We start from the raw sequence: 15,725 nt of genomic DNA on the forward strand, positions 1-15,725 counted from the left end.
AATGTACTTTCAGATTATCTTCAGTGGTTAAAAGTTTGTTTTTTTAATCTTATGAGTATAACTTTACGAAGGTACAGTAATATAAACACCACTATATCCATATTCTGGGGGAAATAAGATATTTTATTATGTCCTGTTTTTTGTGAGTTTTCATTCACTGCAAGACATTTATGACATTGAAGAAAATGCACTTGACTGGTTCACTATGTATTGGATTAAACTTGGGAAAGAACCATCACCAGAATAGGCTCCAGGATTACTAATGTATGAGATGCAGTTTGCCATTGTTTGAATTTGTATTTTTTTAACCTTTACAAAATGGTGACACGCTGATAAGATTACATCTTTAGAGAACCATACTTTCTGTATTTTTTTTTTCAGTTTCCCTTTAGTTTACAAACTCCTATGCCAAATGTACTTTGGAAAACTTGACTCAACCATAAAGATGCTTTTAACTTTTCTGTTTAAACCACATTGGGAGAAATAGCTTCATTTTCTGAAGAGACTTCCTTAACGAATCCCTAGGTTAGATTTCTGTTGGTTTTCATGTGGCAGGGATGGGGTACACTGAGATTTTTCTGTCCTGAGTTGACTCTACCATCTTTCTCAGTGAACGCTGATTGGAAGGAGCTCTCCCCATCACCTGGCTGTACCTAAGAAGTCCTGAGGACGTCAGAGCTCTAATATCTAAGAGGCTTGTTTATTTCAGTAGGAGTTTGCTTAGGAAAATGTCATTCTTCTTTCTCTATCCACAGGTACAACTTAAAGAAGCCATCGAAGGTCTTCCTGGTAAAATGAGTACTAAATTAGCAGAATCAGGATTGAACTTTAGTGTTGGACAGAGACAACTGCTGTGTCTTGCCAGGACTATTCTCAGGAAAAATCAGATATTGATTATTGACAAAGCCACAGCACATGTGGATCCAAGGTATGGAGCTAAAGTCCAGGAAACTTGGAATCCAGATTTTAAATGGAAAACATTTAGTGATGCTTAGAAATGTTTCTAAGTGCTCTCTTTGCCCCAGAGATATCTCTTGATAATATTAATTCCAGAAAACAAGGGAAGAAACCAAAACATGTTATATAGTGTTAATGTTATTATTAGGCATCCTAAGAGAGCTGGATTCCTAAATTCAGATCCTAATAGTTTCTAGCAATTTTGAGGGAAGACTATTTTCCATTGTTTTATGAAAAACAATAAATTTATAAATAGACTTTTTGTGCTTTAAGTATTGATTTTAAAAACATTATGAAAATATCATATGATATTTTTAAGTCTTAAGTCTGCTTTTCCTGTCTTTACTGAACTAAATCAACTTCTTTGATTCTAGAACTGATGAGTTGATACAAAAAAATATCCATGAGAAATTTGCCCAGTGCACGGTGCTGACCATCACACACAGGTTGAGCACTGTTATTAACAGCAACAGGATAATGGTAAGACCCTCACCTGTGGAATTTCAGTCATTTCCAATTATGTTCAATTTTTTAACTCATTCTTCCTTGTAAAACTTGATAGGAACCACCACTAATTTAATTTTCTCTTAGTTTCTCCTCTCATTCCTGAAAATAACTCAACTACTTAAGTATACTTTCAGAATGTGCTATTAAATATATATCAAATAAGCTTATATTTTAATATTAAAAGTTTATTTGTTTGAATTGTCATTTTTTAAGATGGCCGACCATGAAAATATTCCAAATCCAAGTTCCATCTTCATATTTCAGAGAGGTAAAACAGTCATTTTCACTATGCCACGGTTATTTCAGCATATTTGGATTTCCTTAATTAAAAAAAAAAATTGCCTCTCATTTACACTGCCAGGAGGTTGTTGGCTAAGGTTGCAGAATTTCTCAGCTCTTGCTGTCAGAGGGGAGTCCATGAGACAAAAGGGCCTAGTGAGAAAAATAGTATTTCAACACACAGGATTTAATAGAGGAAATTTGTTACATAGGAATTAGAGGGCTAGGAAAATGAAAGGAAACCCTGGTGTAATAAATTTAGGAAGCAGCTACCTTGTCCTAAGACAGACTTCCAGATTTAAGAACTCGGAAGAGAGGCCCTGAAGAGTCGGTGCTCAGACAACCAGGGAGAGGTCACTGCCCAGTTGCTGGCCATATTTGTGAGGGAGCACGATGAGGGCAGTTCTCCATGTGCTAATAGAACGTGGGACCTGGAGTCAGGTCTCACTGACAAAGGTGAGACCTGACTCCAACTGAAGTGATGCTGCAGGAGTAGCAAAGACCAGGTAGACTATTAACTCTGATTCCCACCTTCAGTCTCCCTCTAGTGCTGCCTACTGGCGGAACCTAACAAAGGCCAGCTGGCCAAGGAGTCTCTAAAATGTGACATACAGAGACCCAGCCTCTGCATCAGAGATGAGAGTGTAGAAAGACTCAGGGTGTTGAGAGACTGTAGATAAGCAACTGGCAAGTCTCTCACACAGTAGATCTGGGCTCTTCACACACAGCAGGCTCCAATCTTTGGTCTCTGATATCTGTCTAGTATCATCCTTCCAAGCTGAGTTGGCTTTTTCTTCCTTAGTAATTTAATACTTCCTTCCTTAGCTTTGTTTCCTTCCTCCCTCCCTCCCTTTTCTCTCTCTTTCTCATTTTCTCTCCTTCTTTGTTCTTTCCCTCTGTCGCTTGCTGAGTTTCAATAAATGTTAGGATATGGCTTTATAAAATGATAAGGAAAGCATCCCTCAAAGGAAAAACCTTTGGCTGTATATAATCCCAAAAGATGCAAGGTATTTTTAGGTATTTTGATGGTCATACTAAACAGGTAATAATCAGTAGTAAACGATCAGTAATACCTAAACTTCCTTATGTCCAGTGATAATGAAACTGTCTCTTTTGACTTCATGGGCAGTTTCTGGAATATCACCTTCCACTCTACTTCACATGCATTGTCAGATGAGATCATCAGTGGGGGCACTGAGTCAAAGCAGACTGTCAGCGTTGAAGTAGTGCCTGTAGCCTCACTCCCCCAAGCTGGACATGTATAGGAGTGAGCTCTGGGGAGGCAGATGACAGGAGTGGGGCATCCCCAGCCAAAGGGATGCTCTAGGCTTCAAGCAGTGTGTCTGGTCATCTGGACTAGAACATCATAGTAGACAGCAGACCTCTGCTGCAGACTTTCCTTTTTTTTTTTTTTTCTTTTAATGTTAGGAACTTTTATTAAGATATAATTGACATACAATAAAACTGCATATATTTGAAGTGTACAATTTGATTTTTTTTTTCATAATTAGTAATGTATATATGGCAATCCCAATCTCCCAATTCATCCCACCCCAACCTCCTGCCCCCACTTTCCCTCCTTGGTATCCATATGTTTATTCTCTACATCCATGTCTCTATTTATGCTTTGCAGACTGGTTGATCTGTACCATTTTTGTGGATTCTGCATATGTGAGATAATATATAACATTTGTTTTTCTCTTTCTGACTTACTTCACTCTGTATGACAGTCTCTAGGTCCATCCATGTCTCTGCAAATGTCCTGATTTCGTTCTTTTTTATGGCTGAGTAATATTCCATAGTATATATGTACCACATCTTCTTTATCCATTCATCTGTTGATGGACATTTAGGTTACTTCCATGACCTGACTGTTGTAAATAGTGCTGCAGTGAGCATTGGCATGTATGTGTCTTTTTGAATTATGATGTTCTCTGGGTATATGCCCAGTAGTGGGATTGCTGGGTCATATGGTAACTCTGTTTTTAGTTTTGCAAGGAAACTCCATGCTGTTCTCCATAGTGGCTGTATCAATTTACACTCCCACCAACAGTGCAAGAGGGTTACCTTTTCTCTATACCCTCTGCAGCATTTATTGTTTGTAGATTTTCTGATTCCTGCACACTTTCATGAGGGACCAGGTGACATTCCAAGATTGCAGGACAGTGACTCTTAAATTCCAGAAATGTTGTGTAGCATCAGGCATCCTTAGTCCCTCATTTTGTGTTCTTGAGTGCTAATTGGAAAAGTAATCTTTTATTTCTACTTCTTACTTGTCACTTTGTTGTTCTTACCTTTTGGCATTGTATTTCAAAAAGTATCCCCCCAAAACATCCTTCTTCCATAATAAATGAGTGATGCTATGGAATTTATCTGTTTCAAGCCCTTTGTCAGGCTTTAGAGGCAGCAGCAGAAAGATGGCTTGATCTCCAGCTCAGTTAGGTGTCCATTCAAATAAATTCTTTGCTCCGAAATGTGCCCTGGAGATTTATTTTTGGTTTTTGGCATTACAGCATTAATGGTAGCAGCTTCTTTTTATTATCTAATTCTTAGAAATGCTGTCCCCTTGGAAAGTATAATTGGTCAGGGAAACAGAGAGGAAGAACAGAATTTGGAGGGCATGTCAGCTATTCACTCCTAAGTCTTATCCATCAGCATTTGATCCACAGGTGTGAATGTCTGTATCCCCTGAACCAATCAGCTTTGTTGCCATTATCAAAATATGTTCATTTGTTTGATGCTGTACTTAGTATCTCCTGGTAAATTTCTATAACCTCAAATTTTTCTCTCTTGGTCAGTGTCTTAAAGCAAATCTTTAATGTAGTTTTAAGAAGCAATGTACAGCCCAGCCCCTCCCCACTCTGCTCCCCCTCTTTCCTTTATAGCTAAAACCACCTTGATGGTCTTTCAGTTCTCCAAATGCAGTGTTGACTCTCTCACAATTGTGCCCTCTCTTGACTGTTGGTGGCTTAGACTAAGGTGCTGGCAGTGGAAATGGTGAGACAGTTGGATTTGGGGCAGATAATGAAGTGGAGCCAAGGAGACTGTATGATGGATTGAACGTGGGATCTGAGGGCAGAGGGAGGAGATGATGTTGGTTTCTGGGTGTGGAGACTGAGCATCTGGGTGAATGGGGAAGATGGAGGGAGAAGGGAAATGCAAGGGTTCTCTTTGGAACCTGTCACCTTATGATGACTGAGCTTGTTTTTTGTGGTGGACCTTGCCCTTCTCTCTGGAGCTGCCCTCCCCCCCGCCCCCCACCCCGTGTTGGGAGATCTTCAGATTAGGGCTCCCTGGCCAAGAGTTCATCAGTTATGTCACAGGGAGGTCACACCAGGAGATGTAAACTTGGCCACTTGTTTACATCTTGGTCTGAGCTTGTTGTGGTTGCTGACTCCTTTGGTAGGAATGACAGGATTAGACCTCAGGGGACCCAAGAGACATGCATCCCCTAGCTTCAGAGTTGGGGAATTGTCCTGTGTGCTACATCTACCCCAGGTGTAAACCTTACATTTTGTTCTAGAGCTTCTGATTACCAGTTGGCTTTCAATTCAGCAAAAACACCATAAATAATGTTCTTTCTCAAACCTTTGATTTTTGAGGCAGTTTTTTTCATGATTGCTTTAGAAATACAAGCATATGGGTAGGAGGGATAAATTAGGAATTTGGGATTAACAGATACATACTACTATATATAAAATAGATAAGCAGCAAGGACCTACTCTATAGCATAGGGAACTGTTTTCAATATCTTGAAATAACCTATAATGGAAAAGAACGTGAAAAAGAATATATGTGTGTATATGTCACTGAATCACTTTGCTCTACACCTGAAACATTGCAAATCAGCTATACTTCAGTTTAGAAAGAATAATCTATGGGGAAAAAATGAAATATAGGCATATCATGTTTTATTGCACATCGTAGATACTGAAATTTTTTTTTTTTTTTTACAAATTGAAAGTTTGTTGCAACCCTGTGTCAAGCAAGCCTATTGGTGCCATTTTTCCAACAGCATTTACTCACCCTGTGTCTCTGTGTCACATTTTGATAATTCTCAAAATATTTCAAACTTTTTCACTATCGTTACATTTGTTATGATGATCTGTGATCAGTGAGTTTTGCTGTTACTTCTACGACTTGCTGAAGGCTCAGATGATGGTTAGATTTTTTTTGCAATAAAGTGTTTTTAAATTAGGGTACGTACATTGTTTTTTCAGATGTAATGCTATCACACACTTTGATAGGCTACAGCGTATGTAAACATAGCTTCTATATGCCTGGGAAACAAGAAAACTCATACACTTTGCTTTATTGTGATATTCGCTTCATCGTGGTGTTCTAGAACTGAACCTGAAATGTCTCCAAGAGATGCCTGTACCTGCTTCCTTTCCAGAAAGCAAGTGATTGTCTGTTATGAAAGGTTTAAGGACATAAAGACAAGTCAATGTGCTGCAAAGCCTGATGCTTCAGAGCGTGGGTGGCCAGCCTCGGGGAGTGGCTGGGGAAGTGCTAATGAAGGGATAACCAACAGTGTTGTCACCGTAGTAAAGCACTGTAATTATAAGTGCTTAAGGTGTAATTATTACATTTTGTTGCTCTTGTGAATACTTCTGCACAAAAAGAAATGGATATATTTTGTTTACTGTAAGTAAATCAAACAGAGGGCTTGTTGAGAAACAACTGTGACCTAGTTACTAGCTTTGTTTATGTGTTCTCTCTCCAACGGGATTTACCCAGTTTTGGTTCATTAAGCACCATTAATGTGTCAGAATTGTATTTTACAAAGATATTCTCTCAATTTTGACTTTATTAAACATGATGGAGTCATAATGACAACTAATTGAATCTTCCTCATTTTCTTCATTGCCAAAACAGTGGAGCAAGTCAGACAAATTAGAAATCCTCTTTCTCCTAAGACTCAGCACTACCTGTGCATTAAAGCCTTCCTGCTTGTAGTTTTTAGGATTAGCTGGTTTCTTGTTACCTCCTTTCTCTTCAGCCAATAATACAGCTTCATCATTCCCCAGAGAGAAGAATGGTTTATTATTTCAAGACCTAAGAAAGGATTTTGAGTTAATACTTACCACGTTGTCTCGTCACTGAGAAAATCACAGGCACCATTTTACAAATAAGGGACCCACCTTCCAAGGTTGATTAACTGTCCCTGTGTCACCTGGCAGCCAAAAACAGAGGTCTGACACTCAGATCTTCCCCTCCCCATTCTACTTGTCCCTAAGCGGGACCTCTCTTTATTGCCTGTCACCGTACTGAAAACTGTTCCTGGCATCTCTCTCCTATCCTCAGGCTTTTCCTCCACCCTGTCCTGCTCCACCTCTCCCTGCAGCCACCCCATTATCACCGATGGCTTCCTGCCAATGAAAATAGATCAAATTATTTTGCAGTTGGGTCCATTTAATTTTTATGTCTAGGACAGCTACCTGGAATATCTGCAGGTACACAGGTCTGATAAACACATCTTCATTGAGCTTCTGCTACTGGCTGACTCCTCCAATATAATGTATTTTTCCTTAACCTTCTAGAGAGTGACAAGCGATTTGAGGCTGGGGTCCCTGGAGAGATCCTGGGGTTGAGGGGTTGTTATCACACCAACTTGACTGTGTGCTTTAGTTTATAGTTAACTTGGGTTGCAGGAAGAGTGGAAAAATAGGAGGAGATTACAGGAGCCTTTTCTTATGGATATAAAAGATGTTAAAATAAAAGTTGAAAATTATACCTGTATTTCTGTACATAAAGAAAATTTAGTGTTGCTTTATGTTTACACATTCTGAAATATCTAAAATCTTTGATCAAACCAGTAAGACTAAGTGGGTAAAATTCTATTCTTGGCCTTTTTTCAGTCTGTGTCTCTATGCAGCTCTTGTAGCCCCTGGCATGAGCCTTGGCCACACTTCACTCTTGCTCCTTTCAACTCCTCCCTCCTCTCTGACTGTCCTTTTCTTCTTTCTTTTTTCCAATATTTGACAGTAAATGAGTTGCAAGCCTCCATCCTCAACCCTGGTTTGTCTCTCCCTCATTTTCCCTCCCACTCTCCCTCTTGCCCATAGTCATCAACCGGAGGCATGTGGTCCTCCAAGTCCACAACCCTAATCCTATCATCCCTGTATCCCACTGCCTTAGCTGTTTCCCATGCCAGCTGGACTCTTTCCCCCCTTGATTTCAGCCTACAGTCTTGCCGAATTACACCACTTGGCAGTCACCCAATCATGCCCTGAATATAGTTTCTATTGTATTTAACTTTCAGCCAGTGTGTATTGTGTGCCTGTTACCTGTCAGGTACAATGCCAGGGCCACGAGATTCAACAGTGAACAAGGGAAACCACATAACCCTGCCCTTAAAGAGCTGCCAGGCTCTCCTCCAGCCCTCTTGGCCCATGTTGTTCCCTGTGTCTGGAATGACCACTGTCCACCCACCCACCCCCGTTTCTTCATGTTTAAACCTATCCATTCTTCAAGGCCCAGTTCACTGCCTTCTCTGCTCCTTGAAGCTCGTCCTCAGAACCTCTGGCCAGAAGTCATCTCTCCTGTTACTAAACTCCTCCTTGTTGTGCTTTTTTTCTTGCATTATACACATTTGAGAATTTTCTTATCTCCTCGCAGTACAGGCTCCCTAAAGGCAGGGGCTGTGACTTGCTTGTGTTTGCCTCTTTCACAGTATCTAGCATAATGCCATCAATGCAGTTAAATATGCAATAAATGTTTGCTGAATAAATTCAGAAATTAATGAAAATTTACTTAAGTATTTCTCAAATATGTTTTGGCTATGTGTTACTTGATATTTAGTAATCCTGAAAGTTAAATAAAATTGGTTTTCTTTTTCTGTGAGTATATAGCAGGCACACAGTAAATAATTTGAGCCTAAGTATAATAAAATTGCAGTGGAAGGTAGACAGGGGAAATGTTTATGTTTACAGGCATATTTTATTAAATTATATACAAAGTTAATATAAGGAATTATCCATATGGAAAGGTATCTTAGAAAATTGAATGTTAAAATTCTCATCTCTCTTATTTTACTTCTGATAATAAGTTATCTAAAAGTGGTTTTCATTGGTAACTCACCTGGAGAGGAACGAATGAAGGTTCAGAACTGGGTTGTAATCCCAGCTCTGCAATCTACTGATTCTGCTGCCTCGGCCAAGTTACTTAACTGTACCTCGGTCTTCATCTCTGTCTGTCCATGAGCTTCTTGATAGACTGTCTTGCTCATCTTTGAATCTCCCATTCCTAGAACAGTGCTTTAGTAATAGATACTCAGTACTTACAGGATGCATGGATGGATGGGGAGGTTGGAAGGAAAGAAGGAAGGAATGATAAATAGAAGGGTGGATAGATGGAAATTATGTACCTTGTTTGTCTACTCTTGAGAGACGTTCTTGAGAATTAACAGGGATGGCTATAAAGCATGTGACACTGAATCCTCAACTCACAACTATTTTTATTTTCCTTTTCAAATCCAAAGACTGCTATTTTAATTATGGGGTGACTTCATTGATCTGATGATCACCATGGTCTTTGTTACATTGCGCTTATATGTCAGGGCATCCCATCTCTCAAACCTTGTGAATCCGTCCATTTGGGGCTGTATTTATAATGCAGTTCACTTTAAGGTACTGTATTTTGTTTTAATGCGTATCAAAAGGGTATTAACAAGATGTATCGTGTTTACATTTTAAAGTGTTGTATTACAGAAGTTAAAATTTAAGTTCTAATGAATTATCAAGTGGTATAACAAACTATCACAGTTCTGTCACTCTCCCCCTCCCCCAAAATTGAAAACTCCCCTTATGAAATATAATGTGGGCCATTAAGTTGCTAATGTTGACTAGAAAAACTGTGGAACGTGAGAGTTGTGAGTTAAGTTTTATTGGGGGCAAAATAAGGACTATAGCTTGTGAGACAGCATTTCAGGTAGCTCTGAGAAACTACTCCAAAGAACTAGGGGGGAGGTCAGTATACACATGATTTTAGTGAAGGAGGGGGGGCATGTGCAGTCAAACGCACATTTTGACAGAGGCTTGCTGCTAGTGATGAGGAGCAGATGTCACCGTTAATCATCTTAGTGTTTTTCTAGATATGAGGAGATGCAAGAATTGGGCTCATAACATCTTCCCCTGAAAAACATTAATATCTATCTAAAGGCCTGTTCTGCCAGTTTTCTCCCAGAGCACAGTGTGTCTCATTCTCAGGAGATGTTGAAGGTCAGTGGCTGCCGCGATTTGTGTTAGTCCTTGTAGAGGCAGACGGCAAGTGTCAATTTTTGGTGGCACTAATACTTATAAGGCTCAAAGTATTTTGACCAAAATGATCTTTCTGCCATTTATATTATTAATCCTATTGCATTTTGAGAGCAGTAATTTTTTCTCTAGCTTTGCTTTATTTAGGTTATTAGCCAGTGCTGAGAACTACTAATCTCAGTGGCATCTATGTGTTTTAGACAATATGAGAAAAAATGGAAAGATTTACTATTCATTCAAATTTGAATAAATAAAGTAAAAAGTTGGACAAGGACAAAACATTAGTAATACTTCCGTTAAAAACATATACAGTCTTTATAGTCAGAGAACTCATTTCCATCAACTCTGAAGTGGTGATTTTTAAGTTGTTGATTTTGCAGAATGTAAAGTTGTTCATTGTATGAAGTAATTTGAGTAGTTACATTCTAATCGGGCTATGCTTAAGTGAAATTACATATTCAGGGCATCTAAATTGGCATGCCAAATTCTAGGACATTTTAATAATTATGTGGATGTGACCCATTCAATTATTCTTGAACTCTTCAGAAAGCTGCCCTTAGCAGTGATTCACAGTAGTAAACAAAAGATTAACAGGAACATGGCCTTAATGAGACTTAATAAATGTTTCCAACTGAATACCATGGGACAGAATTAACTGCAGTCTCTAGATGTGGAAAAACAACCTGTGTCCCTCTTAGAGTTTCAGTGGATTTTCTTAAGATGCATTTACTCTAAATGTGACCTAAATGAAGAACTAAGTACCACTTAATATTAGAACTGTTTTCCTAGGTATGTCATTTGGGCCAGTTGTTTCAGACTCTTTTTTTCAATCCAAAACCATTAAATAAAGCCACTAATAAGTAGAAAGGCAGAGTTAAGAGACCCTTCCTCTCCCTTCAGATTTCCAATTAGTGGACATATCAATGTGCAATGAAATGGTTGAAAGGCAGGAAGCTGAGTAAAGAGAAGGAAGAAAGGAAAGATAATTTATGACAATAGAAATTCAGATCCTTGGCAATTTAGGGTAATTTCTTACTTGTTTCTTTAGTTTTATCCAAAGAGAAAATTGATTTCTACAGATTTCTTCTGTGCTGACAATTCTGCTAAAGCTGCTTAGGTAGCAGCTCTTTTTGCCAGCCTTTTACTCTCAGAAAAATAAACTACAACCACAACCAACTTCAAGAAGCACCTTAACTCTCCAACAAGAGATTTGGCCCCCTCTTAGAAGCTGACAAATTCCAGAACCCTAAATAAATTATGGTAACATTTTTTTCCCAAATATTTCTCAGATTCTGTCCAACTTGACAATTAATTTGCTCTCAGGTCACTATCATATGGTTTATATGACATCAACTTAATTTTTAGCTAAATTGAGTTTGATTTTCTTGAGTCAAGAAATTTCCCAACTCTGAATGCCTGTGTAAATAGCCCTCAAAGCTCAGAGTCTGAGAGCTAAAAGCACTAACTAATGCTAACAACCCCAAATGTCATTGGCAAAATATAAAATACCACATACTGCTGAGTGTCAGTAATCATAGTCTAAAACTTTCATTTTCTTTCCTGGTTATAACATTATAATAATAAAAGGTCAGGTTAAGACTTGCCTAGTCAAACAGGGTAATTAAACCATTTAAACACCAGCCAGGCCTACCTCCCAAATAGATTTTCTCTATTCTCCCTGTCCTGCCCCTTTCTGAAATATTGTCTGAGTTATACTATGTTACTGTGAAACATTGTGTGCTAATGGGTTTCTTTCTTCTGATTAATAGGTCTTGGATTCAGGGAGGCAAAAAGAATATGGCCCGCCACATATTTTGCTGCAAAATAGAGAAGGCCTGTTTTCCAAGATGGTGCAACAACTGGGCAAGGACAAGGCTGCTGTCCTCACTGAAATAGCAAAACAGGTGAACCTGCTGCAGGGAGTTGTAATTAAAGTTGGCCTCCACAGTTCACTCCTCACAATCTATCTCCAGGGGTCAAGTAACAAGCACTCTGTGCCGTTTTCAATTAAAAGCCTTCAGAGACAAAGCTTCTTCACTGCGCCTTAACAACATATTGCAGGTAGAAGGCAGGTCTGCTGAGAATCTGCAGCAGTGATGGGGGTGCCGTGCAGGATGTGCACACACACATGCACCTGAGAGAGATTTCAGATTGGACTTTCCACACGTTTGGACTCTATGGGTGCAGATTCACATAGAGCACAGAACACTCTCATTTTGCACACTCTTTACATTTCATTCTGATTGGTGCTCAGCACATTGGTGATGCAAATACTCTCAAGGAACATCCAGGAAATTTGAGAGTTGAAGGAAAAATGAGTGGAATATTATTCATTGAGTCTAGGAAGATCTACCAGGGTAAGGTGTAGGTCACTTATATTTTCTAATTTGTAAAGAAGACTCCTACATGACACTGTCATTTTCTCCTTAATTCTTTGTTGTTTAGAATTAGGTCCAGTTTTCCCTCCATGCTTCCTCACCTTCTAGAAGAAGCAGTTGTCATCAGGACAAATTAAGAACTCAGAATAGCTTAACGTTATAGTCTGAATAGTGCTTGAAGGTTTACAAAGCATTTTCACAGAAATGAGGTGTGTGAAAGCACTAAGCACTGTATATGGTGTGAGACAAGTGCTCAATGAGTAACATTCAGGTCACGTGGTATCTTTCTAACAAAGGTGAAGTGGTAGTTTCTCACCCTACAAATGTGACAAGTGAGGTCTCGTCTAAGGGACTTAGCCGTTGTCATGCAGCCGCCTGCAATTCTTTCTGGAACCAGATGGGAGTGGGATTGATGGATGGATGGAGGGAGGGAAGGAGGGTCTGGTGTTCTTGCCCCTTGAGGTGCATGGGATGGGGTTTCCAACTGTATGTGGTGAGGCTTCCCCTTCAAACTTTATTTCTGGGCATTACATTATGGGTACATTTTTATTTCTTCATACTTTTCTGCATTTCTCAGATTTTCATTTATAAGTAGAATAAAACTGTGTAATATTTAAAATATCTCTTATAAAAGCTCCCAGTACCTAAGTACTAACGTATGAAAGATTTATCTGAAAAATAGCCTAATTTCCCTCTGTTACTGTTTCGTCACGTTCCTCCTCAGAAATGAACAGCAGGGACTTCCACTGTTCATAGGGTAGGAAATTACCCAGGGTCACAGAGCTGCCTGAAGAGTTGTCAGAGTCACAGATCAAACCTAGGTTTAGGGATGATGAAGTCTGTGTTCCAAACTTTTCATAAGTACTTACATTGTATGTAAATACAAAGAAGCTGCACTTGGAGCCCTATATATTTTTATGCCTGAAATTCACAGAGTACTTTCATCTATTAGAGTATCTCCCAGTTGGAGCTTTCCTCCTAAGACCTGATAATCATTTGTGATTCCCTGTGTAACCTAGTCACAAAACAGCCAGGAATCTCATAAACCCTTTTATCCTTTTGACCTTAGGCATTTCACATCAAAGAGATGTGTCTCCACTTACGTATCAAACTCTTCATTTTAAAAATGTATTATGATTATATATTATTCAACACTGAGTAGTGAGAAGTAGATCACCAAATTCTAGATAGGTCCAGATAACATAAGATAATAGGGTTTCACTCCTGGGCATATACCCAAAGAAAACCATAATCCCAAAAGAAACTTGTACCATAATGTTTATTGCAGCACTCTTTACAATAGCCAGGACATGGAAGCAACCTAAATGCCCATCAACAAATGAATGGATACAGAAGATGTGGCATATATATACAATGGAATATTACTCAGCTATAAAAAGGGATGAGATGGAGCTATATGTAATGAGGTGGATAGAACTACAATCTGTCATACAGAGTGAAGTAAGTCAGAAAGAGAAGGACAAATATTGTATGCTAACTCACATATACGGAATCTAAAAATGGTACTGATGAACTCAGTGACAAGAACAAGGACGCAGATACAGAGAATGGACTGGAGAACTCGAGGTATGGGAGGGGGCGGGGGGTGAAGGGGAAACTGAGAAGAAGCGAGAGAGTAGCACAGACATATATATACTACCAACTGTAAAATAGTCAGTGGGAAGTTGTTGTATAACAAAGGGAGTCCAACTCGAGGATGGAAGATGCCTTAGAGGACTGGGGCAGGGAGGGTGGGGGGGACTCGAGGCGGGGGCATCAAGGAAGGGAGGGAATATGGGGATATGTGTATAAAAACAGTTGATTGAACCTGGTGTACCCCCCCAAAAAAAATAAAATAAAATAAAAATAAAAAAAAAAAGAAGATGGACTATAAAAAAAAAAAAAAGATAATAGGGTTCAACACTCTCATTTTACAGGTGAGAAAACTAAAGCCCCTCACACACACATATATAACTAGTGCTACACTAGTTTGCAGCAGACACAGAAATCTGTTCTTTCAGTAAGTGTTTCAAATCAAGTGTAACATTCATGTAAAAACAGACATGGGTCATAGAATTAGAAAACTTGTGATTCCTGGTCTAATAATCTTGCACGTACTTTAACAATATTAATGTTAAGTTACATTCATCTAATTTTTTATAATTTATTTTACATAGTTCTCACATGTATGATTTCACTTAATCCTCATGACAGTCCTTTTTTATCCTGCCATGGATAAGGACATAAGGTCAAGGGCTCCCCTAAGGTCATAGAGCTGGTCCAGGGAGCACAGAGGGTAAATTTCTGGAGGAGGCTGCGTGCCGCCCTAGGTACTGTGTTCTATATTGAGTCTGAGAACACTGCTCCTTTCACGTGGTAGCTAAGGTGGGGCTGGTCACCCCCAGGGTGGCAGAATATCACTCTTGGATTTCAGTCCTACCAGTGGCTCAGGTCATCTCTCCAGAAAGACATAAAGTAATACGTAGCTTGATTCCCAATTGAATATCTTCTTGACAGTATTTCTGCATATGCTTAGTTAGCTTGTCAGCTTTTTAAATGTGCAAGCATCAGGTATCAATGCATCATTCAAAACTGTAATATCTGGAGGATTAGCCTAAGTCAACAAGCTTTTTACTCTAACAGGTTAGCATTCATTTGTTTGTAAAGAAAACTCAACATCTGGGAAAAGTCTTTTTTTTAAAACTTTTAATGTGTAGTCTGTAATATTTGTTTCTTTGCTCATTGTTTTATGTGTGTTCCCCTTTGATTTCTTCTAGGAATACTTTATTTCTTTACTATTGACTCCACGTTATGAACAATGAAAACATATTTTTCTTCTTTCCATTCTACCACCAGATTTTAGTTGTTTAGTTTTTCTTCTACTGTTTACCTTCAAACCCTTAAAAATACTTAAACGTCTATTATTTTACTTACTTGGTTTAAATGATAGTTTTTCCATCTCTTAGTTGGCTAAAATTTGTCCTCTAGTGTAATGTTTTTTAAACTTTGGTTTGTGATTCATTAGTGGGGCTATGAAATCTGTTTAGTCAGTCATGACCAGCATGTTTTAAGAAATGAGATAGTAAAGAATGGAAAAGAAGAAAAGTAACAATGTATCTTTCATAGTAATGGTAAATATTTCATGAAACTCCTTTCAGTGTAGATAAATATTGATATCAATAGTAAATCTGTACTGAGACTCAATGTAAAGTTATATGTATTTACTATTATTGGTGGCAGTACAAATAACAGGGTAAAAACGGGCTCTGTACCATCTTAAAGGAGGGTCCATCGGAGTTAGATTCCCTGACTAATTGTAAATACAGTTAACCCTTAAATAACACAG

At 38.7% G+C, this 15,725-nt stretch overlaps 1 protein-coding gene across 1 annotated transcript in view; it reads left to right on the plus strand.

The window, feature by feature from the left end:
- The window catches only part of LOC130835728 (ATP-binding cassette sub-family C member 4-like), a 145,867-nt gene that overhangs the window by 124,686 nt on the left and 5,456 nt on the right, over positions 1-15,725 (plus strand). Inside the window, exons 28-30 of the mRNA XM_057707519.1 lie at positions 756-928; positions 1,332-1,437; positions 11,771-11,905. Coding sequence (XP_057563502.1) covers positions 756-928; positions 1,332-1,437; positions 11,771-11,905 — 414 coding nt within the window. The remainder of the gene's footprint in view (positions 1-755; positions 929-1,331; positions 1,438-11,770; positions 11,906-15,725) is intronic.

This window comes from Hippopotamus amphibius, chromosome 14 (genome assembly GCF_030028045.1).
Source record: "Hippopotamus amphibius kiboko isolate mHipAmp2 chromosome 14, mHipAmp2.hap2, whole genome shotgun sequence".
NCBI lineage: Eukaryota > Metazoa > Chordata > Mammalia > Artiodactyla > Hippopotamidae > Hippopotamus > Hippopotamus amphibius.